Source organism: Bos taurus, chromosome 2 (assembly GCF_002263795.3).
Source record: "Bos taurus isolate L1 Dominette 01449 registration number 42190680 breed Hereford chromosome 2, ARS-UCD2.0, whole genome shotgun sequence".
NCBI classification, from domain to species: domain Eukaryota; kingdom Metazoa; phylum Chordata; class Mammalia; order Artiodactyla; family Bovidae; genus Bos; species Bos taurus.
This window is the reverse complement of record NC_037329.1, coordinates 44,549,182-44,576,163: the sequence shown is the minus strand read 5'-3', so window position 1 is coordinate 44,576,163 and position 26,982 is coordinate 44,549,182. Positions and strand designations below refer to the sequence as shown.

Genomic DNA, 26,982 nt, shown 5'->3' with positions numbered 1-26,982 from the left:
GACAGCGATTGCACAATGAGTGTAAGGAAGCGGAAAAGCTTTGGAAACAACATCTTCCAAACCCAGAAATTTTACTATTTTAAACAATTTTTAACAGATCACCTTTATTTAAAAATTTAACCGAGCCGTTTTAGAACAACAGTCATGTACTTACATCGTTCAGGATTTCACCACTGTGTTTTGCTGTCACGTAATCAACTCTGTCATCCACAGGAGTAAAGCTGAGAGTTTCTATTTTTGTGCGATATTTTTTCTATGGGAAAGAAAATCTCTTTTAGACAACATTGTCTCTGGTCCTGAGCAAGATATGCTGCATTTAAGGGTGTGTCTGAACTAGAAGTGTAGAATGTCATACTTCAATGGCATCTTTTTGGCAATTTGGCTTTCTTCTTAGCATTTTATTTTTAAACAAATGGGTTGACATCTTATACCTTCCACAGATTTTAAGGTAGCAGGTTTGCTTAGCTCCCAAAATCATGTAATATATCATTACATGTACTCTGTGTGTGTATGTGTGTTTTTCAATTTTCAAACTTCTCTCACATGTATTGCCATTGAGGACTGAAGAAAATTTCCATTTATACAATTCCAAGCATCACTGAGTGGTCTTACATTCTTATGGGTATGGTCCCACAATGTGACAGGGACAGTACAGGATTATTTTGGAAAGGATAGCAATTGAAACTGTAATTGCTGATGGGGAATGACTGCATGTTAGCTGGTGTATTTTTGTTTAGTTTCTTAGGAAATGTGCTGAATGTCAGGATAAGATCTTGGAATACCTCATTGAAGATGTCTGCCATATGCTTGGCATGATTGACAGAAACAGAATCAGCTGGCATCCACCCAATCCCACGTAACCATTCCAAGTCAGCCTTGTAAATAGCCTGTGAAAATAAGACCAGGAAGAAGTCAGTAAGTCTGGTCACATTTGTTCTATTCATTGGTCTGATGGAGAAATGCAATTTAAGAATGACATACTCAAGCACCAGACAAGTAACTTAAGTAAATTAATGATGCGGCAGCATAATAAACTGGGGCCCATGTTTGCTATTTAAAGGGGTTTAGCCTTAATTTCGGAGAAGGCAATGGCAACCAACTCCAGTACTCTCGCCTGGAAAATCCCAAGGATGGAGGAGCCTGGTAGGCTGCAGTCCATTGGGTTGCTAAGAGTTGGACACGACTGAGCAACTTCACTTTCACTTTTCCTTTCATGCATTGGAGAAGGAAATGGCAACCTACTCCAGTGTTCTTGCCTGGAGAATCCCAGGAACGGGGAAGCCTGGTGGGCTGCCGTCTGTGGGGTTGCAGAGAGTCAGAGATGACTGAAGTGACTTAGCAGCAGCAGCAGTAGCCTTAATTTAGCCCGAGGTCATGACTATCAATGGCTAGTTCATGTCTGGAGCTGCATCCTCTAATTTTTTTCCAACAAAATGGGAAATCCTAGGTTTGTATACAAAATTCCCTGATTTTAAAACTTAATTCAAAATTTAAAAACACTGTGTCAACTAAAACAGCATATCTATGCCTGTATCCTGTCCATGGACTGCCAATATTTTACTTACAATTTAAACTTCTGTTGCTTCTTAAGTTCTGTAGAAGTAATACTTTCAGAGTAGTTGTCTTTAACATGATACAATTAAGAACTATATTCAACTACCACTTATTTCCTTATCCTTCATGGTACTGGTGATTTTAATACCACACTATAAATTCTAACCAAAACCAAATTCTTGGCTGTATAAAGACATGGAGTGATGATGCAAGATTTAATGACATAAACTTTCTGGGAGTCCTGGGAAAATGATGAAAGAGTTCAGGCTAAAATGCAGCCCACTCACATCGCTTTGCAGATCGTAGGCTTTCCTGGCCTGAATCACATCGTTCTGGTCAGGCATGCAAGTCCACTGGTGCAGGTAATGGCGGTAATCGATATCGCTGACCAGAGTCTGGGAATTTTTAGAGTGCTCGATGGAAAGCATATCCGGGGGGCTCTGGAACTTAGACTTCCACTTGGCCCAGTGCAGCCGGTATTCTCTTTCATTCTGAATCTTGCCAGCTATGAGGGCCCAGCGGATCTTGTTGTCATCCCTGGCTGTGCGGGTGCCCACGTAGTGTCCCTTCTGCTTCTCGTGATCAAGCTTGTATTTATACTGGGGACAGAAAAACACAGCAGATGGATCACAGCACGAACTCTCTATGCACCTGGGGCGTTTGCACGAAAAACTGAGGAGTAAACAAGGCCACACTCACGTCACTCGCGATCTCCCTGGAGGCCTTGGCAGCCTGGATGGGGATGGCGTCCAGCCGGACGTCACAGCTCATCTTCATCTCATCCCAACCTTCACGGTAAAGTTTCTGAAGAGGAGGAAAAACAAGGTATTGTTCCCAGTTCAAACTCATCAGTGACTACAGGGGTTCAAGTGAAAATTAATAACAAAGGGGTACAGTTTTGAAGTCCTAGAACCAGTTTATAAAAAGAGAATAAGTGAAAGAATCATCATGGACCAGTGTACTGGAGAACAAAATCATGTCTGGAATCCAAAGATCTGGACTTGACAAGGCTTTTTCCTTTTTTTAATTTGAATTATAATTTCAATATAGTTGTTTATGGTTGATGTAAAAGGGTTTTGGTGCTTCTTGTATTGATAGCACTGGGATCAGTTTAAGTTCAAACATTAATGGGCTATTATTGAATTTCTTCATAATTCTACTTAATTCTTCATTTCAATTTCGTAATCTTCAGAATTATAAACTTTTTACATTCTGAAAAACAAGAGGGTTTTTAATTTGAAAAAGAAGGGCTTACATTTGAAAAACAACAGGGTTTTTCCCTCTCTACACAGTTTTTTTTTTTTTTTAGATCTTCTAATACAATTGTTGATGCATAGTGTTTGGGAGCGTTAGATCTTTTTACTGAAGCACTGATTGGAGATAATGGGCCACTTTCTAAGTGTATCGCTGTTGTGTTTGTAAAGAGAAGTCAATGAAAATAGTGACTGATTTACAGATAACTTTATAAATATATGTTCACATTTAAGTGGATAACTTCTGTATTAACAATGTTAGAAATAGCAGTAATTTAAATGTATAATTCAGAAATCAAACCTATCACCATTGTTCACAGCTTGAACAAGGCAGAAAGGAGAAGTGAATTTCAATTAGTTTCATGGCCTTTGCATTTTGAAAAATGAGTACTTAGATAGGATCTGTCCTTATAAGTATGGGAAAGTTTTATATGAATTTTCATTCAAGTTTTTGTATTAAGTTTGACTGGGCCTATTTTAATGCTGGACTTTTTTTTGTACAAAAGAAAGTGTTTTCCACATTTAAATGTATTATAATAGAGAATATTTAATGGAAATTTGTAATTATGTTATTTTAAATTTTTTGTATTTGTTTTATTACATATATTATTATACTATTTTTTCTTATGTGATATACTTTTTTTATGTGGTCAGATATAATTTTTATTTGAGCTACAAAAAAACTGGACTTAGGACCTAACTTCTTCACCTACTAACTGTGAGAATGTGGGCAAATTCTTTAATCTTTTTAAGCCTGAACTTTCCCATATGATTAAAAACAAAACAACACTGTCTTACCCATGTGATTGGTGTCAAGTTTAAATGAATCAATTTAACATGAAGTTGTTTGGTTACCCATAAAATTATATACAAATATTCTGAAAAAACTGCTTTCTAAATGCTGAAAATTACTTAAAATAGGGGACTTTATCAAGATTACAATACTAGCAACACTATGTATAAAGAAAGTGAATATTTTGTTTAGTATTCAGATAGGATGTTTGATACCTTCCAAAACAGAAGCCATTCTCATTAGTATCTAAATTTAACAACTTTACTTTTGGCATGGTGTCAAATACTAGTCTTGCTTATATCATGATACTAATGGTGTGTGCATGCGTGCTAAGTTGCTTCAGTTGTATCCAACTCTGTGCGACCCTATGGACTGTAGCCCACCAGGCTCCTCTGTCCATGGGATTCTCCAGACAGGAACACTGGAGTGGATTGCTATGCCTTCCTCCAGGGGATCTTCCTGACCCAGCAATCAAACCCACATCCCTTTACGTCTTGGCAGAGAGGTTCTTTACCAATAGTGCCACCTAGGAAGCCCAATATTAATGGTAGGGTTCTGGTATTTCCAGCTGAGAAATTTATCATGCAAAAGATAGCACATGAGGCTTTCCAGAATTTTTTTTTCCAAAGATGTCTATGGATTGGAAGGAAGAGGCTGATTCTACGCAGTGAAGAGCTGGCCGTCTTTCCATCCACTCACTTGGCAATAAGAATTCACTGCACCATATACTGTACCAATTCTAGTTCAAAAGAAGCATCAAAATTTTGCTTTCTTCCCAGCTCTTGGAAAAAATTAGCTCCTAAGAGGCTCATTACAATAAAGTTGGTGGTGCAGTACACACATGATGAGGAATCTTTACTTGGAAGACTCCTCTCACAAAGATTTATTATTTTTTGAAAGATAAAAGGTTCCAAGCCATGGTGGACTGTATTAAGACAGTATCCTTCTTCTAAGGTCATACTGTTCCACACACAGAAAAATCTCTGTGATTCATGAAGGTACTACCTTTCTTGAACTTTCTTAAACTGTGAAGCTACCCGTGTAACTGAATTCTTTCATTTTATCTAATAGAGTTTTAAGTTAATCTCTCCCTTTCCCCTGGTATACAATGATTTATTCTGCAAAGGATGATAATTCTGCCTTTTTATGATATTTTTTTCTTATCTTTACTCTTTTTTTTTTTCCTTTTTTTAGGGATGTGCTGGCTTTTCATTGCTGTGTGGGCTTTTCTCTAGCTGAGGCGAACAGGGGCTACTCTTTGTTGCAGAGTAATGGGCTTTTCATGGCAGTGTCTTCTCTTGTGGAGCACAGACTCTAGGGCACACGGGCTTCAATAGCTGCAGTTCCTGGGCTCGGGCTCAGGCTCAGTCGTTGTGGCACATGGGCTTGGCTGCTCTGCAGCATGTGGGATCTCGCTGGACCAGGAATTAACCCATGTCTCCCGCACTGGCAGGTGGATTCTTTACCATTGAGCCACCAGGGAAGCCCTCTTATCCTTACTATTAATTAATTATTTGGGGATAAATGAGGAGCTTATCATTAAGCTACTTTAAGCAAATGTTAAAAAATGGTAATGAGCCTCTTGATGAAAGTGAGAGTGAAAAAGTTGGCTTAAAGCTCAACATTCAGAAAACTAAGATCATGGCATCTGGTCCCATCACTTCATGGCAAATAGATGGGGAAACAATGGAAACAGTGACAGACTTTATTTTTGGGGCTCCAAAATCATTGCAGATGATGATGCAAAATCACTGCAGCCATGAAATAAAAAGATGATTGCTCCTTGAAAGAAAAGTTATGACCAACCTAGACAGCATATTAAAAAGCAGAGACATAACTTTGCCAACAAAGGTCCATCTAGTCAAAGCCATGGTTTTTCCAGTGGTCATGTATGGATGTGGGAGTTGGACTCTAAAGAAAACTGAACTATAAAGAAAGCCGAAGAATTGATGCTTTTAAACTGTGGTGTTGGAGGAGCCTCTTGAGAGTCCCCTGGACTACAAGAAGATCCAACCACTCTAAAGGAAATCAGTCCTTAATATTCATTGGAAGGGCTGATGCTGAAGCTGAAGCTCCAATACTTTGGCCACCTTATGTGAAGAACTGACTCATTGGAAAAGACCTTGATGCTGGCAAAGATTGAAGGTGGGAGGAGAAGGGGATGACAGAGGGTGAGATGGTTGTATGGCATCACTGACTCAATGGACATGAGTTTGAGTAAGCTCCAGGAATTGGTGATGGACAGGGAGGCCTGGTGTGCTGTGGTCCATGGGGTCGCAAAAAGTTGGACACAACTGAGCGACTGAACTGAAGTGAACTAGTGGGCATCCTTGGTTTACTCCTGACTTGAATGAGAAACTTACTTACTTGAGCCTTGCCTTTGATTTGAAATTTACTCTTAGTTATGACAAGAAAATATTCATTTATTCTTATTTTGCTAAGACTTTATTAAAAAATAAGAATGGATATTTGATTTGGTCATACATCTTTTTAAATCTAATAAAATGAGCATACAATTTTTCTCTTTTGTTCCAGCATATTATCAGTTTTCTGAATATGAAATATTTTTGGCATTCCTGAATGAATCCTAGTTATTTGTATTATATCATATTCATGTACTATCAAATTTGATTTGTTAATATTTTATTTAAGATTTCCTCATTATTATTGGTCTACAGTTTTCATTTGAGGCAGTTGGACAAGTTTTGATAATGGGGAAGGTTTTCCTTCTTTCATTAGGCTCTATAGTTATTTATTCCTTAAAGTTTGGAAAGAATTGCCCTATAAAATCATCTGGGTGACCCTGACATCATAGAAGAGTGAGGAGAGGTCTTTAATAACCCTCTTCACTTCTTATGTTTTTATTCTTTTCTTGGGGTCAATTTTAGTAATTTATAATTTCATAAAAAGAATCCCCTATATATCTGGGTTTTAAAATCAATTTAAATACCACTGTGAAATGAATTTTAATTATTTTATGTCCATCTGAATCTGTCATTCATTCCCCTTTCTTGTTTGTGTCTCTTCATTCCTCTTTCATCATCTTTCTCCTTGTTCCCTTCTCTCTTTTGTCATGTTGACATTGCCTCACAGTAACTGGCCTTACCCAGGGATTCAGAACCAGGGATCGGCCCCTCTCCTCACTCCTGGGCAAGGGCCTCCTTACCCACGTGATCTTCTCTTCCTTGCCTATGAAGAGTTCCCTGGTGATAGCTTCGTACCAACTGGGCGACTTTCCAAACAAAAGGGGAGTCTGTTGCAGTACTTACATTGCTCACGTTAAGAGCATTGGTTCTAGCAAGATTAATTTCTGGAGTATCTGGCATTATGTGGATTGAAGTTTTATCCTTGTCCCAAACTTCTCTGTACTTTGGCTGTGGAAAGAACCAATAACAAAATTACTTCACAGTTTGTAATTTTTCTAGTTGCAGTGTACAACTTTTGATTTTTCTGGTCCCAAATCTTTTCATATTAAAAATTTCCAGAATCTTTTTGCATAAGTTACTCAAATTTGTTATGAAATCTGTATTACCACCTTTCATGTGTACTTTGAGATTTTGTTTAGAATTAGTCAGCAGTAACAAAACAACCGTGTCAACATCACTTACTGAAATCTTTGCTATCATCAATATTACTATTATCTTACAAATGGATTACCAGATTAATTATTTAGCATTCCTTTTATAACATGAATTTTAATACAGGACAAAAATGTGACTCACAATGCTGATATTTTCAGCATTGGATTTCGCGAGGACAACTTCAGGTGTGTCAACAATACTTGTGTACTTGAGTTTCACCACAGGTGTCCGATAGACACTGTCTCGGAAGATATGCTGGGCATTCTTGACTCTGAGTACTTCCGGAGATCCTTCAGGCATCCAGCCGATGCCACGGAGCCACTCCAAGTCAGCCTTGTAGATGGCCTGGGAAAGAAAACAAAGTCAGGAGAGGCAGGTTTTTTTTTTAAATCTGTGGTAAAGTAAGAAAGCAGCTTTTCATGTTACATTTTTCTTCCAGAAACAAAAATCAAGCTGACCATGGGCCTAACAGAGAATTTCTCATATGCACAGCAGTGTTTTGTCCTGCTTTGTCTTCTCTGGTGTGTGGGTGTGTGCATACACACATGTGCATACACAAATTCTAGAAAGCAGAATGATGCAGAAGGGATGCCCTGCTTGGGGGATGTGTGGGAGATTTTTGAATATCTTGGTTATCATCTCACTGGCCAATGCAGACTTTGAAAAAAATAATAGATTCTCCAACAAGTTCTCCACACAAAAGCCAGAATGGTCTTTACAAAATTCATCATTCAAATCTGATGTCACAACATCCTCCAAACCTATGATTTCCCATTGGCCTCAGGATAAAGATCAACATCTTATCATAGACTAGGCTGTGCTGATGGTCTAGCATGAGTCCCTCCTCATTCTTCCAACCTCATCTGACACGGGCTTCCCTTTGACCCATATGTTCTGACCACACTGGCCTTTCAGTCTGTGCTTTATATACACTCCGCTTTGTGTATGATGTTGGTCATTCTGCAGGAATGGCCTCACAGTGTTTTCCTCACAACCAACTCCTATTCTCTTTTCTTATCTCAAATCAGCATTTCCCCAGAGAAGCTTTTCCCACCTCACTTTTTCATAGTGCAATGACCACTCTTTTTCAGCCATCCCATTTTTGCTGATATTCATTAGTTGACATCTGTTCCTTTATCATCAACGTGAACTTCCTTCAGTCAGGAACTTTGTCTTGTTCTTCTTTATTCACCATTGTGCCTTTAGTGTTCAGCACAAGACATGGTACATGGTAGGTTTAATAAATATTTTTAAAGGGATAATTAAGAACTCAGTCCCTAGTTGCACAATTTCAATCCCACTTGGGTTTTCTTTTTCAGGACAGCACTTCCTTTTGAACTGGGATTTGCATTTCCTCGGCTATCTCCACATGTTTTCTCAGGAATATGTAAGTAGTTAACCAGATAAAATTGCTTTATGTGAAACACCAGTTATGAATTTCATTAAAAAAAACCGTTGTGTTCTTCAGAAATAGTATATCAATATTAATAGGATACAAATATCAAGCTAAAATAAGGAATAAGAGGAGTCAAAATGCAGGGAAATTTCTACCTTAGTGAAGAAGGTTATATGTTTTAGTGTGTGAAGTATGACAAATACACAAAATCTAGAAGGATTCTTGAAGAGGATTACATAGGTTTTGAAGCTTCCCTTTATCATTCTTTTTTTTTATTTTTTAATTTTTTTCCCTTTATCATTAAGAACTTGATTGATATGCATTCTTTAATACACCAGTGTGATTCAGGTTAATGAAGAGACTGCATTTATCTAGAAACTGGACTAAATTCACCAAATGGCAATTGTTTCAAATGATGGGTATACTCTTCTATAACAAACTCATCTATTATATTAAAATATCTCCTGAAGCTTAAGGGAAGTTCAGATAATTAAAAGAAAGAATTCATTCTATACAAGAAACAAATATCCTGATGCTGGAGTGGGGTGCCATTGCCTTCTCCAATTAAAAGAAGAAATTCATTCTATACAAGAAACAAATATCCTAATAGAATTCATCATTTTCAAAAGATCGAATGGTTAGAAAATATAAGTAAATCTAAAAATACTTTGGGCAAACTAATGAAACATAATGTTGTGAAGAATAAAATGTTAAGGGAAATGAGTGAGCTTAGAGCATGCTGCTAATCTTTTAAATTAATTTCAAGGAAGACAGCCCCTGTCATTCTTCAACTGAAGAAACACGATGACACCAATATTTAATAAGCTACAAACAATGAATACATTAACAAAATCTATAGAAAAATTCTGGTAGTAGCACTAACAATGAAGATGAAAACTTTCTGAATAAGCCCAGAAGTAAGACTTGTGATTAACAAACTTAGTAAAATATCCCAGGGGAGTGCTCAGGCAGGGAAAGCATTCCTGAACACTGGAAGGAGTGACCGGGCAAAGCGGTAGAAGGCTGGCTTCCTGGGGAATAGTCACCACCCCCCCACCCCCAGGCACCACAGCAACAACTTACATCACTCTGCAGGTCATAGGCTTTCCTGGCTTGGATCACATCGTTCTGGTCAGGAAAGCAAGACCACTGGTGTAGGTACTGGCGATAGTCCACATCGCTTGCTAATGCCTGGCCTTCTTTGGCAGCGTTGATGGACACCATGTCCACCGGGATGGTGATCCTGGCCTTGTGGTCATTGTATGCCTTTTTGTACAGCCTGTCATTCTGCATCTTCAACACATTTGCCGCCCAGACCAGTTTAGGGTCTTCCTTGGCATTGCGACACCCAATGTAATGACCTTTCTGTTTCTCGTAAGCAGTTTTGTATAGATACTGGTGGATGTGAACAGAAGAAAGAAGATTTGTTTCTCCAAACTACTTCTGGACAGCCTGCTCAAATAACTCCCTCATATTACCCATTTGGGGGCACTGTTTTTCTTTAAATTCATACTACAAGTTTTATACTTGATACTTTGTTTTGCCTTCTACGTCTACATTCATGAAAACATTGTGAACACCTCAAAGGCAAGAACTGTGCTTCTGGGCTGTCCTCCAGTATAGGATTGTCCACCGTTTCCCAAACTTCAGTCATTGTGTGCCATTCCCACATGTTCTGCCATAAAATTTTGTGACAATACTACTTGTACTTCATATTTTACTTTGTCAACTTGATTTCTTGTCTACATAAATATATATCTTAAAGTTTAAACTTATTTACACTTTTTATTTTAAAATTTATAATCCTATCTAAGTGGGCAAAATCAGCGTTTTTCTAGCACACATTAAAACAAATGTAACTGTTTTAAAAATGCTTGTCCATGTACTACATAAATTTATCCCAGGAACCACCTAGGCATGCTGCACTTCAAGAAACAATAGAATTCTCTGTGCCCACTGGATCTCTGTAAGTGTTTATACATTAACTGATACTGATAAGATATTGAAAAGAAAACCCAGATCTGTGCTTAAATATATGAAGTGTGGAAATAAGCAGAGAAGTAAGTCATCAAATTGTTGTCAAAGTTGTTCTTGAATTTGGAATTTTAAAGCAAGACACTAGTAACAACGCCCTTCATTCTACTCAAATATAATTCCTGGGGAATTATGTTAAAGATTAGTACAGTTTTATCTCTCTGACTGTCTGTGAATTAGTGTTTGTTAAGGCCGAGCAAAGAGGAGCTCTCACATCACTGGCAATGTCCCTGGAAGCCTTGGCATGCTGAATCCCAATGGCATCTGCTTTCAGGTCATAGCCAGTCATCTTGACATCTTCCCAAGCTTGCTGATATTGTTTCTGCAAATGGAGATTGCAATGACACAGTCAATCTGAAGAGGGGGCTACTGACTACTGAACTACTACAGTAGTTCAGTACAATAGTTCAATACAGGCTACTGAACACTGTATTCAGTGTTCAAGAATACACGTTAACAGTTACACTGAAAAACTGACCTTCCCTTAAGATTTATAAAATAGACTGGTTTCATACTGAACTTAAATTCTAGTACATTTTAATGACATTTAGTAAAATTCTCTTCCCGGATCTTTTTTTTTTTTTTTTAAGAAGAGAATTTAAAAGACAACAAATCATATGAAAATGAGAAAAATTATGTGTACGTAGTTTGGCTTTTAAAAGGAAAAATTAATGATAGGCCACTAAAAAGAAAACTAAATATTACTATACATGCATATCTATGTTTTGATGTCATGTGTTTGGTGTAAACTACATTTTTCCTACTAAAAAAGACAAGGACATATTATAAACACACACTCAGGTGTGTGTGCACACTTATCACTAAAGACTAGAAGTAAAAGGAATGTTAATGAAATGCCTATTACTAAGCGCTCTCTGAAGCACACTGACGAGAGGTTTGGTGAGGCAGAGAACACGGTGTGAGCAAGTGGCTGTGCGGGGCCTTACATTGCTGATCTGCACGGCATTGATCTTGGACTGCAGCATCAAGGGAGTATCAGCTGGTATGTTCACATTCGCCTTCTCTTTCTCCCAGGCATCACGATACAATGGCTGGTAAAAATGAAAAACAGAGGATCGTTGATTAGTGAATAAGCCAATTACCACGTGAGTAAAACTATAGGTATGATGAAAGTTTCTCTTTGGATGTGTTCAGATATAAATGTAAATCGCATTTTGCTTTCATCTGTGTTTTTATTCAGAAGGTGCCAAAAGTGACTTCAACAAGAACACATTCATGTATGTTATAAATGTAAAATGAATCAGAAACATGAACTAAACTTATCCTCTTTTATTTATTCACATGTAATTATCTGGCAGATAAGCCCTCATTGCAGGTAACTGTGATAATCCACATTTCTCATCGAGTCCTGGCTTTCTTGGCCCAAATAACTATCATAATGTCTAATACTGGAGCTGCCTCTAGACTTTCAACTTATTTCACCACTGAATAGCAATAAAAAGGTGGCAATTTTGTGATCATGGTATTAACTGGTGGACCTGTACACAGGCCAGGTTTCAAGATGTGTTCAAAGTATACATCAGAGTCTATGGAACATGAAGATGCCTACCACACTTATACTGACCAAAGAGTTATCTAGTCAAATGAAATGTGGATGCTGTTATTGATTGGTTATATGAGATTGTATCTGGATACATGCATGTTCAAGATTCAAGATTCTAATCCTGGTGTTAGCAATTTAAAGTTTACAATTTTTCTTTTCTCTTTTTTAAATTATGAAAGTATGATAACACATTTACAGGAGACTTGGAAGATATAGAACAAAGTTACATAGAGTTCTATTATATAGTATGTTATTTCTTTTTTTTTATGTTGTTTATTTATTTGGCTGCTCTGGGTCTTAGTTGTAGCATGTGGGATCTAGCTCCCTGACCAGGGATCGAACCTGGGCCCCCTGCACTGGGAGCTCAGAGTCTTAGCCACTGGACCACCAGGGAAGTCCCAGTATGTTATTTCTTAAGTAGATAAATGAAGATTTTCAATTGGAGTTTCAATATCAAACTCTCAAAAATTAACAAAATGAATATACAGAAAAGTACAAGGATATAGCAGACCTGAAAAGCATTATCAACCAATTCTACAATATTAAGATTTATACAATTTTCACACAATAGTAGGATACAAGTTCTATTCCAGTTCCCATAGGCAATAAACCAGGAGACACTGAAACATATCCAGGGACATAAAATAACATGCAAAAATTTCATGGTCTAAAGGTATTAAAGTCATAGAGAGTCTGTTCTCTTATCACTGTGGAATTATGTTAGGAATCAATATCAAAAGGTATCAAAAGGTATCTGTAAATAACCCACATATTTTCAAGTACAATGTGACATTTACCAAGAGAGATCTTTGACTTAGCCATTGAAAGCATCAACACAGCTAAAAGACTGAAAAAACACAGTGATTGCAGAGAAGAAAGCATCTAAATGAGAAATTAATTTCAAAATGAGAAATTAATATCATAGACACTTTAAAAAAAACCATGTATTTGAAAATTAAATGTCCATTTTTAAATGATGAGTGAATCTAAGAAGCCATAACAAAGAAAATTAGAAAATAAAGTTCACAATTATAATTTTTATTGAGACTTATTCAATTTGTCTGAACATATCATCAATTGACTTACCTCACTGATCTGTACGGAATTGATCTTTGCCATAATAACTTCAGGGGTGTCAACAATGCTGGTGAATTTGAGAGCCTCAGGCCTTGTGCGATACAACCTTTCGTTCAGGAGATTCTGGGCATTCTTTACTCTCATCACTTCCACGGAACCCTCTGGCAACCATCCAATACCCTTCAGCCATTCCAGGTCTGATTTGTACACGTTCTATAAGAAGGAGAGGACCACAGAGCTCAGAAGAGTCAATTCATGTACTAGAGTATGATGCCAGCAAACCACACACGAACTCTACTTAAACCAGCTGGGTGGCCAGTGCCGGAAAACTCAAGGATCAACATCAGATGTTAACATTTGAGTGTTACATCTCCGGCACACACCTCTGTAAGTTTAGAGGACCATATAGGAACTGGAGCAGGGCTGGCAACTAGCACTTGTGGAATGAGAGGTCGCAATGACACATAATTTTGTTTTTATGGAAGATTGAGCTTCTGTGCTCACTACTTGAAGCCTGCCTTTGACGTGCCACTGGGGATAACATCTGTAGGAATCTGAGATAAAAAGGTCCTTAGAAGCAGGTATGTGCTCAGTTGCTTGGTTGTGTCCAACTCTTTGGAACTCCATGGACAGTAACCCGCCAGGTTCTTCTGTCCATGGAATTTTCCAGGAAAGAATACTAGAGTGGATTGCCATTTCCTCCTCCAGGGGATCTTCCTGACCCAGGGACTGAACCTGCATCTTTCGGCTCTCCTGTGTTGGCAGGCGGATTCTTTACCACTGTACCACATGTACAATGATAAAATACATACATATATCTATGTACACTTCTTTTTTCTCTAAAATTATTTAAATATATATATAAACATATATTTACACATTTTTCCTATATGTGTCAGATAAACTTGAAATCCAACATTTTCTTATGCTTACATCTGTTTCTGGCATTTAGATACCCGATCATGCAAATGTAATAGATCAGGACAACTGAGATTGAAATGGTCTACCTAATTACATGGAATAAGAGTGATTTTCATCTTGACGAATAAGGCCTTCTAAAAGAAGGAATCCTCTATAAGATATAAAATGTTCAGAAAAACTCCATGGAAATATACAGAATATGTTAGATTCTATGAAGATCAGTATTTAAATTACATCCTTAGGGAATACACTGTGACTAGACAGACACACATCTCCCAGGAGTCTGGAGACAGGATACGCACATCGCTCTGCAGTTCGTAGGCTTTCTTTGCCTGGATCACATCATTCTGATCTGGCAGACAAATCCACTGGTGCAGGTAATTGCGATAATCAATGTCGCTAACCAGGACCTGGCACTTCTTGGCCTGAACGATGGACATCATGTCCAGCGGTGTATTGTGAATCCCTTTAGACTTCTCATAAGCTTTCCTGTATTCTCTGTCACTCTGAATCTTGGCAGCATGGATAGACCACACCAATTTGGGGTCGTCTTGCAGGGTGCGGAAGCCCACGTGGTGGCCCAGTTGCTTACGGTAACCTTCTTTGTATTTGTACTACAGGTATGAAAAAAGAGATAAAAAGACATATGAGAATAATGCATGAAGAGGACTTTTCATTAAATGCTTTTGGAATATTGTTTTAGCCTTAATGTGAATTGGCTCAACATGGGCAGTCATTATATATTTCAATTCACTTTAAGGAAATTAGACAGGGCTATTTTAGACCCTTTCATTGAAGATATGAGCAAGTCAGGAGGGATATAGTATGGTGGACAAGATTAATAAAAAAAATAATAGCTAACAGTTACTGAGCAATCACTATATGTCAGACACTATTATGAGTGCTTCAAAGTATTGCTGCTGCTGCTAAGTCGCTTCAGTCGTGTTCGACTCTGTGCGACCCCATAGACAGTGGCCCACCAGGCTCCCCCGTCCTTGGGATTCTCCAGGCAAGAACACTGGAGTGGGTTGCCATTTCATTCTCCGATGCATGAAAGGGAAAAGTGAAAGTGAAGTTGCTTAGTCGTGTCTGACTCTTAGCAACCCCATGGTCTGCAGCCTACTAGGCCCCTCCATCCATGGGATTTTCCAGGCAAGAGTACTGCAGTGGGGTGCCATTGCCTTCTCCAAAGTATGAGGTCAATTCATGTGAAACCGCTGAGTTCTTTAGTCAAAAATAGTTGAACAGATGCAATTATAACCTCATTTAATCCTTTTAACATCTCTATGCTGTTGATATTAGTATTATCACATATTTCAAATGGGAAAAATAAGGCACAGTAGGGTGGCAATCATTATTGCCAAGGTTGCCTGGCAAGTGGAAATTAGGTCACATGGTCCCCAAGAGTACTGAAGGTAGCTGAGGTAGGAAAAAGTCATATGTGTGGTCTTGGAGACAGACAAGAAAGGTGCATGTTTCAGGAATGGAAAACAAGGTTGATGGTTCAAATCAGAAGATGACAACAAAAGGCCTGTGGACAAGTCTCCACTCTAAGTGTCTTAGGGCCAGTTTCTTTTTCCTATATTTGGATAACACAGGAACATTTGGACAACGTGGGGAGAGAGAGAAACTGATTGACTATGGTTTTAGAGATAAAAATAAGAAAGAAGAGACAGCTGGATACATAAGATAAAAAATAAAGAATTTGAAGAAAAGGAATGAAGGTGGCTTAAAGATTTGGAGCTGGGCCTTGGTAGGATAATTGATTTGACTGCTGGTAAATTTTTAAAATACTGTTAAATGAACTTCAAATAGTTATTCAGAACATTATACATATGCCTCCAGTGTAAGATCTTGTGTATAAAATGTGATTTCAGTCTAAAGTTTAACATAAAACTTTCATCTTTGATTTGTGTTTATGGAGAATGTCATAAAAATGTGGAGGATTAAAAATCACATTGTACTGGCTCCTAAATGTTCCCTGAGAATTTCGTACAGATTCTTCATGATATTTCACTTCTACTTATAAACAACTTAGAAGCGATTTACACATAGACTTCACCTATGTTCACCTTAGTGTTTTTCACCCCATTTTAATATTTTAAAATAGAGTTTTTAGCACACGAATTTAAAAGCAAATCAAACCAAAGCAAAATTCTTGAAAAATCCTTTCCCAATTTGTTGTATAGAGTAGAAAACCCACAAGGAACTAGAAGGAGCTGTACCTCGCTGGCAATTTCTCTGGAGGCTTTGGCATGCTTGATTTCAATGGCATCTGCTCTCAAGTCATAGCCTTTCTGCTTGGCCTCATCCCAGTCTTTCTGGTAGAGTTTCTGTTGAGGGAAAACACAAGTTTGCTTATAAGAACTGCAAATCAGTGGACAGACTCACAGTAGTTATACTATGAATCATAAAGCACACTGTACATGATGGCAGCTTAAGAAAAAAGTCACTTCTGAGATCTTCTTTCAATTATTGCCTATTTATTTTATGGAGCACAGGGTACTTGTGATTATAATTTTAAGGCTAAACATCTAAATCTACTATTGCTTGGATTATCTGCATCCATGCAGAGTAATGGGCTTTTCATGGCAGTGTCTTCTCTTGTGGAGCACAGACTCTAGGGCACACGGGCTTCAATAGCTGCAGTTCCTGGGCTCGGGCTCAGGCTCAGTCATTGTGGCACATGGGCTTGGCTGCTCTGCAGCATGTGGGATCTTGCTGGACCAGGAATTAACCCGTGTCTCCCGCACTGGCAGGTGGATTCTTTACCATTGAGCCACCAGGGAAGCCCTCTTATCCTTACTGCTAATTAATTATTTGGGGATAAATGAGGAGCTTATCATTAAGCTACTTTAAGCAAATGTTAAAAAATGGTAATGAGCCTCTTGATGAAAGTGAGAGTGAAAAAGTTGGCTTAAAGCTCAACATTCAGAAAACTAAGATCATGGCATCTGGTCCCATCACTTCATGGCAAATAGATGGGGAAACAATGGAAACAGTGACAGACTTTATTTTTGGGGCTCCAAAATCATTGCAGATGATGATGCAAAATCACTGCAGCCATGAAATAAAAAGATGATTGCTCCTTGAAAGAAAAGTTATGACCAACCTAGACAGCATATTAAAAAGCAGAGACATAACTTTGCCAACAAAGGTCCATCTAGTCAAAGCCATGGTTTTTCCAGTGGTCACGTATGGATGTGGGAGTTGGACTCTAAAGAAAACTGAACTATAAAGAAAGCCGAAGAATTGATGCTTTTAAACTGTGGTGTTGGAGGAGCCTCTTGAGAGTCCCCTGGACTACAAGAAGATCCAACCACTCTAAAGGAAATCAGTCCTTAATATTCATTGGAAGGGCTGATGCTGAAGCTGAAGCTCCAATACTTTGGCCACCTTATGTGAAGAACTGACTCATTGGAAAAGACCTTGATGCTGGCAAAGATTGAAGGTGGGAGGAGAAGGGGATGACAGAGGGTGAGATGGTTGTATGGCATCACTGACTCAATGGACATGAGTTTGAGTAAGCTCCAGGAATTGGTGATGGACAGGGAGGCCTGGTGTGCTGTGGTCCATGGGGTCGCAAAAAGTTGGACACAACTGAGCGACTGAACTGAAGTGAACTAGTGGGCATCCTTGGTTTACTCCTGACTTGAATGAGAAACTTACTTACTTGAGCCTTGCCTTTGATTTGAAATTTACTCTTAGTTATGACAAGAAAATATTCATTTATTCTTATTTTGCTAAGACTTTATTAAAAAATAAGAATGGATATTTGATTTGGTCATACATCTTTTTAAATCTAATAAAATGAGCATACAATTTTTCTCTTTTGTTCCAGCATATTATCAGTTTTCTGAATATGAAATATTTTTGGCATTCCTGAATGAATCCTAGTTATTTGTATTATATCATATTCATGTACTATCAAATTTGATTTGTTAATATTTTATTTAAGATTTCCTCATTATTATTGGTCTACAGTTTTCATTTGAGGCAGTTGGACAAGTTTTGATAATGGGGAAGGTTTTCCTTCTTTCATTAGGCTCTATAGTTATTTATTCCTTAAAGTTTGGAAAGAATTGCCCTATAAAATCATCTGGGTGACCCTGACATCATAGAAGAGTGAGGAGAGGTCTTTAATAACCCTCTTCACTTCTTATGTTTTTATTCTTTTCTTGGGGTCAATTTTAGTAATTTATAATTTCATAAAAAGAATCCCCTATATATCTGGGTTTTAAAATCAATTTAAATACCACTGTGAAATGAATTTTAATTATTTTATGTCCATCTGAATCTGTCATTCATTCCCCTTTCTTGTTTGTGTCTCTTCATTCCTCTTTCATCATCTTTCTCCTTGTTCCCTTCTCTCTTTTGTCATGTTGACATTGCCTCACAGTAACTGGCCTTACCCAGGGATTCAGAACCAGGGATCGGCCCCTCTCCTCACTCCTGGGCAAGGGCCTCCTTACCCACGTGATCTTCTCTTCCTTGCCTATGAAGAGTTCCCTGGTGATAGCTTCGTACCAACTGGGCGACTTTCCAAACAAAAGGGGAGTCTGTTGCAGTACTTACATTGCTCACGTTAAGAGCATTGGTTCTAGCAAGATTAATTTCTGGAGTATCTGGCATTATGTGGATTGAAGTTTTATCCTTGTCCCAAACTTCTCTGTACTTTGGCTGTGGAAAGAACCAATAACAAAATTACTTCACAGTTTGTAATTTTTCTAGTTGCAGTGTACAACTTTTGATTTTTCTGGTCCCAAATCTTTTCATATTAAAAATTTCCAGAATCTTTTTGCATAAGTTACTCAAATTTGTTATGAAATCTGTATTACCACCTTTCATGTGTACTTTGAGATTTTGTTTAGAATTAGTCAGCAGTAACAAAACAACCGTGTCAACATCACTTACTGAAATCTTTGCTATCATCAATATTACTATTATCTTACAAATGGATTACCAGATTAATTATTTAGCATTCCTTTTATAACATGAATTTTAATACAGGACAAAAATGTGACTCACAATGCTGATATTTTCAGCATTGGATTTCGCGAGGACAACTTCAGGTGTGTCAACAATACTTGTGTACTTGAGTTTCACCACAGGTGTCCGATAGACACTGTCTCGGAAGATATGCTGGGCATTCTTGACTCTGAGTACTTCCGGAGATCCTTCAGGCATCCAGCCGATGCCACGGAGCCACTCCAAGTCAGCCTTGTAGATGGCCTGGGAAAGAAAACAAAGTCAGGAGAGGCAGGTTTTTTTTTTAAATCTGTGGTAAAGTAAGAAAGCAGCTTTTCATGTTACATTTTTCTTCCAGAAACAAAAATCAAGCTGACCATGGGCCTAACAGAGAATTTCTCATATGCACAGCAGTGTTTTGTCCTGCTTTGTCTTCTCTGGTGTGTGGGTGTGTGCATACACACATGTGCATACACAAATTCTAGAAAGCAGAATGATGCAGAAGGGATGCCCTGCTTGGGGGATGTGTGGGAGATTTTTGAATATCTTGGTTATCATCTCACTGGCCAATGCAGACTTTGAAAAAAATAATAGATTCTCCAACAAGTTCTCCACACAAAAGCCAGAATGGTCTTTACAAAATTCATCATTCAAATCTGATGTCACAACATCCTCCAAACCTATGATTTCCCATTGGCCTCAGGATAAAGATCAACATCTTATCATAGACTAGGCTGTGCTGATGGTCTAGCATGAGTCCCTCCTCATTCTTCCAACCTCATCTGACACGGGCTTCCCTTTGACCCATATGTTCTGACCACACTGGCCTTTCAGTCTGTGCTTTATATACACTCCGCTTTGTGTATGATGTTGGTCATTCTGCAGGAATGGCCTCACAGTGTTTTCCTCACAACCAACTCCTATTCTCTTTTCTTATCTCAAATCAGCATTTCCCCAGAGAAGCTTTTCCCACCTCACTTTTTCATAGTGCAATGACCACTCTTTTTCAGCCATCCCATTTTTGCTGATATTCATTAGTTGACATCTGTTCCTTTATCATCAACGTGAACTTCCTTCAGTCAGGAACTTTGTCTTGTTCTTCTTTATTCACCATTGTGCCTTTAGTGTTCAGCACAAGACATGGTACATGGTAGGTTTAATAAATATTTTTAAAGGGATAATTAAGAACTCAGTCCCTAGTTGCACAATTTCAATCCCACTTGGGTTTTCTTTTTCAGGACAGCACTTCCTTTTGAACTGGGATTTGCATTTCCTCGGCTATCTCCACATGTTTTCTCAGGAATATGTAAGTAGTTAACCAGATAAAATTGCTTTATGTGAAACACCAGTTATGAATTTCATTAAAAAAAAACCGTTGTGTTCTTCAGAAATAGTATATCAATATTAATAGGATACAAATATCAAGCTAAAATAAGGAGTAAGAGGAGTCAAAATGCAGGGAAATTTCTACCTTAGTGAAGAAGGTTATATGTTTTAGTGTGTGAAGTATGACAGATACACAAAATCTAGAAGGATTCTTGAAGAGGATTACATAGGTTTTGAAGCTTCCCTTTATCATTCTTTTTTTTTTTAATTTTTTTCCCTTTATCATTAAGAACTTGATTGATATGCATTCTTTAATACACCAGTGTGATTCAGGTTAATGAAGAGACTGCATTTATCTAGAAACTGGACTAAATTCACCAAATGGCAATTGTTTCAAATGATGGGTATACTCTTCTATAACAAACTCATCTATTATATTAAAATATCTCCTGAAGCTTAAGGGAAGTTCAGATAATTAAAAGAAAGAATTCATTCTATACAAGAAACAAATATCCTGATGCTGGAGTGGGGTGCCATTGCCTTCTCCAATTAAAAGAAGAAATTCATTCTATACAAGAAACAAATATCCTAATAGAATTCATCATTTTCAAAAGATCGAATGGTTAGAAAATATAAGTAAATCTAAAAATACTTTGGGCAAACTAATGAAACATAATGTTGTGAAGAATAAAAAGTTAAGGGAAATGAGTGAGCTTAGAGCATGCTGCTAATCTTTTAAAAAGACAGCCCCTGTCATTCTTCAACTGAAGAAACACGATGACACCAATATTTAATAAGCTACAAACAATGAATACATTAACAAAATCTATAGAAAAATTCTGGTAGTAGCACTAACAATGAAGATGAAAACTTTCTGAATAAGCCCAGAAGTAAGACTTGTGATTAACAAACTTAGTAAAATATCCCAGGGGAGTGCTCAGGCAGGGAAAGCATTCCTGAACACTGGAAGGAGTGACCGGGCAAAGCGGTAGAAGGCTGGCTTCCTGGGGAATAGTCACCACCCCCCCACCCCCAGGCACCACAGCAACAACTTACATCACTCTGCAGGTCATAGGCTTTCCTGGCTTGGATCACATCGTTCTGGTCAGGAAAGCAAGACCACTGGTGTAGGTACTGGCGATAGTCCACATCGCTTGCTAACGCCTGGCCTTCTTTGGCAGCGTTGATGGACACCATGTCCACCGGGATGGTGATCCTGGCCTTGTGGTCATTGTATGCCTTTTTGTACAGCCTGTCATTCTGCATCTTCAACACATTTGCCGCCCAGACCAGTTTAGGGTCTTCCTTGGCATTGCGACACCCAATGTAATGACCTTTCTGTTTCTCGTAAGCAGTTTTGTATAGATACTGGTGGATGTGAACAGAAGAAAGAAGATTTGTTTCTCCAAACTACTTCTGGACAGCCTGCTCAAATAACTCCCTCATATTACCCATTTGGGGGCACTGTTTTTCTTTAAATTCATACTACAAGTTTTATACTTGATACTTTGTTTTGCCTTCTACGTCTACATTCATGAAAACATTGTGAACACCTCAAAGGCAAGAACTGTGCTTCTGGGCTGTCCTCCAGTATAGGATTGTCCACCGTTTCCCAAACTTCAGTCATTGTGTGCCATTCCCACATGTTCTGCCATAAAATTTTGTGACAATACTACTTGTACTTCATATTTTACTTTGTCAACTTGATTTCTTGTCTACATAAATATATATCTTAAAGTTTAAACTTATTTACACTTTTTATTTTAAAATTTATAATCCTATCTAAGTGGGCAAAATCAGTGTTTTTCTAGCACACATTAAAACAAATGTAACTTTTAAAAATGCTTGTCCATGTACTACATAAATTTATCCCAGGAACCACCTAGGCATGCTGCACTTCAAGAAACAATAGAATTCTCTGTGCCCACTGGATATCTGTAAGTGTTTATACATTAACTGATACTGATAAGATATTGAAAAGAAAATCCAGATCTGTGCTTAAATATATGAAGTGTGGAAATAAGCAGAGAAGTAAGTCATCAAATTGTTGTCAAAGTTGTTCTTGAATTTGGAATTTTAAAGCAAGACACTAGTAACAACGCCCTTCATTCTACTCAAATATAATTCCTGGGGAATTATGTTAAAGATTAGTACAGTTTTATCTCTCTGACTGTCTGTGAATTAGTGTTTGTTAAGGCCGAGCAAAGAGGAGCTCTCACATCACTGGCAATGTCCCTGGAAGCCTTGGCATGCTGAATCCCAATGGCATCTGCTTTCAGGTCATAGCCAGTCATCTTGACATCTTCCCAAGCTTGCTGATATTGTTTCTGCAAATGGAGATTGCAATGACACAGTTAATCTGAAGAGGGGGCTACTGACTACTGAACTACTACAGTAGTTCAGTACAATAGTTCAATACAGGCTACTGAACACTGTATTCAGTGTTCAAGAATACACGTTAACAGTTACACTGAAAAACTGACCTTCCCTTAAGATTTATAAAATAGACTGGTTTCATACTGAACTTAAATTCTAGTACATTTTAATGACATTTAGTAAAATTCTCTTCCCGGATCTTTTTTTTTTTTTTTAAGAAGAGAATTTAAAAGACAACAAATCATATGAAAATGAGAAAAATTATGTGTACGTAGTTTGGCTTTTAAAAGGAAAAATTAATGATAGGCCACTAAAAAGAAAACTAAATATTACTATACATGCATATCTATGTTTTGATGTCATGTGTTTGGTGTAAACTACATTTTTCCTACTAAAAAAGACAAGGACATATTATAAACACACACTCAGGTGTGTGTGCACACTTATCACTAAAGACTAGAAGTAAAAGGAATGTTAATGAAATGCCTATTACTAAGCGCTCTCTGAGGCACACTAACGAGAGGTTTGGTGAGGCAGAGAACACGGTGTGAGCAAGTGGCTGTGCGGGGCCTTACATTGCTGATCTGCACGGCATTGATCTTGGACTGCAGCATCAAGGGAGTATCAGCTGGTATGTTCACATTCGCCTTCTCTTTCTCCCAGGCATCACGATACAATGGCTGGTAAAAATGAAAAACAGAGGATCGTTGATTAGTGAATAAGCCAATTACCACGTGAGTAAAACTATAGGTATGATGAAAGTTTCTCTTTGGATGTGTTCAGATATAAATGTAAATCGCATTTTGCTTTCATCTGTGTTTTTATTCAGAAGGTGCCAGAAGTGACTTCAACAAGAACACATTCATGTGTGTTATAAATGTAAAATGAATCAGAAACATGAACTAAACTTATCCTCTTTTATTTATTCACATGTAATTATCTGGCAGATAAGCCCTCATTGCAGGTAACTGTGATAATCCACATTTCTCATCGAGTCCTGGCTTTCTTGGCCCAAATAACTATCATAATGTCTAATACTGGAGCTGCCTCTAGACTTTCAACTTATTTCACCACTGAATAGCAATAAAAAGGTGGCAATTTTGTGATCATGGTATTAACTGGTGGACCTGTACACAGGCCAGGTATCGAGATGTGTTCAAAGTATACATCAGAGTCTATGGAACATGAAGATGCCTACCACACTTATACTGACCAAAGAGTTATCTAGTCAAATGAAATGTGGATGCTGTTATTGATTGGTTATATGAGATTGTATCTGGATACATGCATGTTCAAGATTCAAGATTCTAATCCTGGTGTTAGCAATTTAAAGTTTACAATTTTTCTTTTCTCTTTTTTAAATTATGAAAGTATGATAACACATTTACAGGAGACTTGGAAGATATAGAACAAAGTTACATAGAGTTCTATTATATAGTATGTTATTTCTTTTTTTTTTTTTTTTATGTTGTTTATTTATTTGGCTGCTCTGGGTCTTAGTTGTAGCATGTGGGATCTAGCTCCCTGACCAGGGATCAAACCTGGGCCCCCTGCACTGGGAGCTCAGAGTCTTAGCCACTGGACCACCAGGGAAGTCCCAGTATGTTATTTCTTAAGTAGATAAATGAAGATTTTCAATTGGAGTTTCAATATCAAACTCTCAAAAATTAACAAAATGAATATACAGAAAAGTACAAGGATATAGCAGACCTGAAAAGCATTATCAACCAATTCTACAATATTAAGATTTATACAATTTTCACACAATAGTAGGATACAAGTTCTATTCCAGTTCCCATAGGCAATAAACCAGGAGACACTGAAACATATCCAGGGACATAAAATAACATGCAAAAATTTCATGGTCTAAAGGTATTAAAGTCATAGAGAGTCTGTTCTCTTATCACTGTGGAATTATGTTAGGAATCAATATCAAAAGGTATCAAAAGGTATCTGTAAATAACCCACATATTTTCAAGTACAATGTGACATTTACCAAGAGAGATCTTTGACTTAGCCATTCAAAGCATCAACACAGCTAAAAGACTGAAAAAACACAGACAGTGATTGCAGAGAAGAAAGCATCTAAATGAGAAATTAATTTCAAAATGAGAAATTAATATCATAGACACTTTAAAAAAAACCATGTATTTGAAAATTAAATGTCCATTTTTAAATGATGAGTGAATCTAAGAAGCCATAACAAAGAAAATTAGAAAATAAAGGTCACAATTATAATTTTTATTGAGACTTATTCAATTTGTCTGAACATATCATCAATTGACTTACCTCACTGATCTGTACGGAATTGATCTTTGCCATAACAACTTCAGGGGTGTCAACAACGCTGGTGAATTTGAGAGCCTCAGGCCTTGTGCGATACAACCTTTCGTTCAGGAGATTCTGGGCATTCTTTACTCTCATCACTTCCACGGAACCCTCTGGCAACCATCCAATACCCTTCAGCCATTCCAGGTCTGATTTGTACACGTTCTATAAGAAGGAGAGGACCACAGAGCTCAGAAGAGTCAATTCATGTACTAGAGTATGATGCCAGCAAACCACATACGACCTCTACTTAAACCAGCTGGGTGGCCAGTGCTATGATGCCAACAAACCACACACGAACTCTACTTAAACCAGCTGGGTGGCCAGTGCCGGAAAACTCAAGGATCAACATCAGATGTTAACATTTGAGTGTTACATCTCCGGCACACACCTCTGTAAGTTTAGAGGACCATATAGGAACTGGAGCAGGGCTGGCAACTAGCACTTGTGGAATGAGAGGTCGCAATGACACGTAATTTTGTTTTTATGGAAGATTGAGCTTCTGTGCTCACTACTTGAAGCCTGCCTTTGACGTGCCACTGGGGATAACATCTGTAAGAATCTGAGATAAAAAAGTCCTTAGAAGCAGGTATGTGCTCAGTTGCTTGGTTGTGTCCAACTCTTTGGAACTCCATGGACAGTAACCCGCCAGGTTCTTCTGTCCATGGAATTTTCCAGGAAAGAATACTAGAGTGGATTGCCATTTCCTCCTCCAGGGGATCTTCCTGACCCAGGGACTGAACCTGCATCTTTCGGCTCTCCTGTGTTGGCAGGCGGATTCTTTACCACTGTACCACATGTACAATGATAAAATACATACATATATCTATGTACACTTTTTTCTCTCTCTAAAATTATTTAAATTTATATATAAATATATAAACATATAAACATATATTTACACATTTTTCCTATATGTGTCAGATAAACTTGAAATCCAACATTTTCTTATGCTTACATCTGTTTCTGGCATTTAGATACCCGATCATGCAAATGTAATAGATCAGGACAACTGAGATTGAAATGGTCTACCTAATTACATGGAATAAGAGTGATTTTCATCTTGACGAATAAGGCCTTCTAAAAGAAGGAATCCTCTATAAGATATAAAATGTTCAGAAAAACTCCATGGAAATATACAGAATATGTTAGATTCTATGAAGATCAGTATTTAAATTACATCCTTAGGGAATACACTGTGACTAGACACACAGACACACATCTCCCAGGAGTCTGGAGACAGGATACGCACATCGCTCTGCAGTTCGTAGGCTTTCTTTGCCTGGATCACATCATTCTGATCTGGCAGACACATCCACTGGTGCAGGTAATTGCGATAATCAATGTCGCTAACCAGGACCTGGCACTTCTTGGCCTGAACGATGGACATCATGTCCAGCGGTGTATTGTGAATCCCTTTAGACTTCTCATAATCTTTCTTGTATTCTCTGTCACTCTGAATCTTGGCAGCATGAATAGACCATACCAATTTGGGGTCATCTTGCAGGGTGCGGAAACCCACGTGGTGGCCCAGTTGCTTACGGTAACCTTCTTTGTATTTGTACTACAGGTATGAAAAAAGAGATAAAAAGACATATGAAAATAATGCATGAAGAGGACTTTTCATTAAATGCTTTTGGAATATTTTTTTAGCCTTAATGTGAATTGGCTCAACATGGGCAGTCATTATATATTTCAATTCACTTTAAGGAAATTAGACAGGGCTATTTTAGACCCTTTCATTGAAGACATGAGCAAGTCAGGAGGGATATAGTATGGTGGACAAGATTAATAAAAAAAATAATAGCTAA

General features: G+C 37.8%; 1 protein-coding gene across 19 annotated transcripts in view; it reads right to left on the bottom strand.

Moving 5' to 3' along the window:
* NEB (nebulin) overlaps nt 1–26,982 on the bottom strand; it is a 219,190-nt gene that overhangs the window by 76,078 nt on the left and 116,130 nt on the right. For all 19 annotated transcript variants that reach the window (XM_024980659.2, XM_024980560.2, XM_024980573.2 and 16 more), the window contains exons 85-103: nt 26,424–26,735; nt 25,133–25,336; nt 23,419–23,523; nt 22,687–22,794; nt 21,524–21,835; nt 19,202–19,405; nt 18,749–18,853; nt 16,399–16,506; nt 14,476–14,787; nt 13,262–13,465; nt 11,559–11,663; nt 10,826–10,933; nt 9,661–9,972; nt 7,323–7,526; nt 6,870–6,974; nt 2,254–2,358; nt 1,842–2,153; nt 783–887; nt 155–253 (exon numbers count right to left, since the gene is read on the bottom strand). In XM_024980659.2, coding sequence (XP_024836427.1) covers nt 155–253; nt 783–887; nt 1,842–2,153; nt 2,254–2,358; nt 6,870–6,974; nt 7,323–7,526; nt 9,661–9,972; nt 10,826–10,933; nt 11,559–11,663; nt 13,262–13,465; nt 14,476–14,787; nt 16,399–16,506; nt 18,749–18,853; nt 19,202–19,405; nt 21,524–21,835; nt 22,687–22,794; nt 23,419–23,523; nt 25,133–25,336; nt 26,424–26,735 — 3,429 coding nt within the window. The remainder of the gene's footprint in view (nt 1–154; nt 254–782; nt 888–1,841; nt 2,154–2,253; nt 2,359–6,869; nt 6,975–7,322; nt 7,527–9,660; nt 9,973–10,825; nt 10,934–11,558; nt 11,664–13,261; nt 13,466–14,475; nt 14,788–16,398; nt 16,507–18,748; nt 18,854–19,201; nt 19,406–21,523; nt 21,836–22,686; nt 22,795–23,418; nt 23,524–25,132; nt 25,337–26,423; nt 26,736–26,982) is intronic.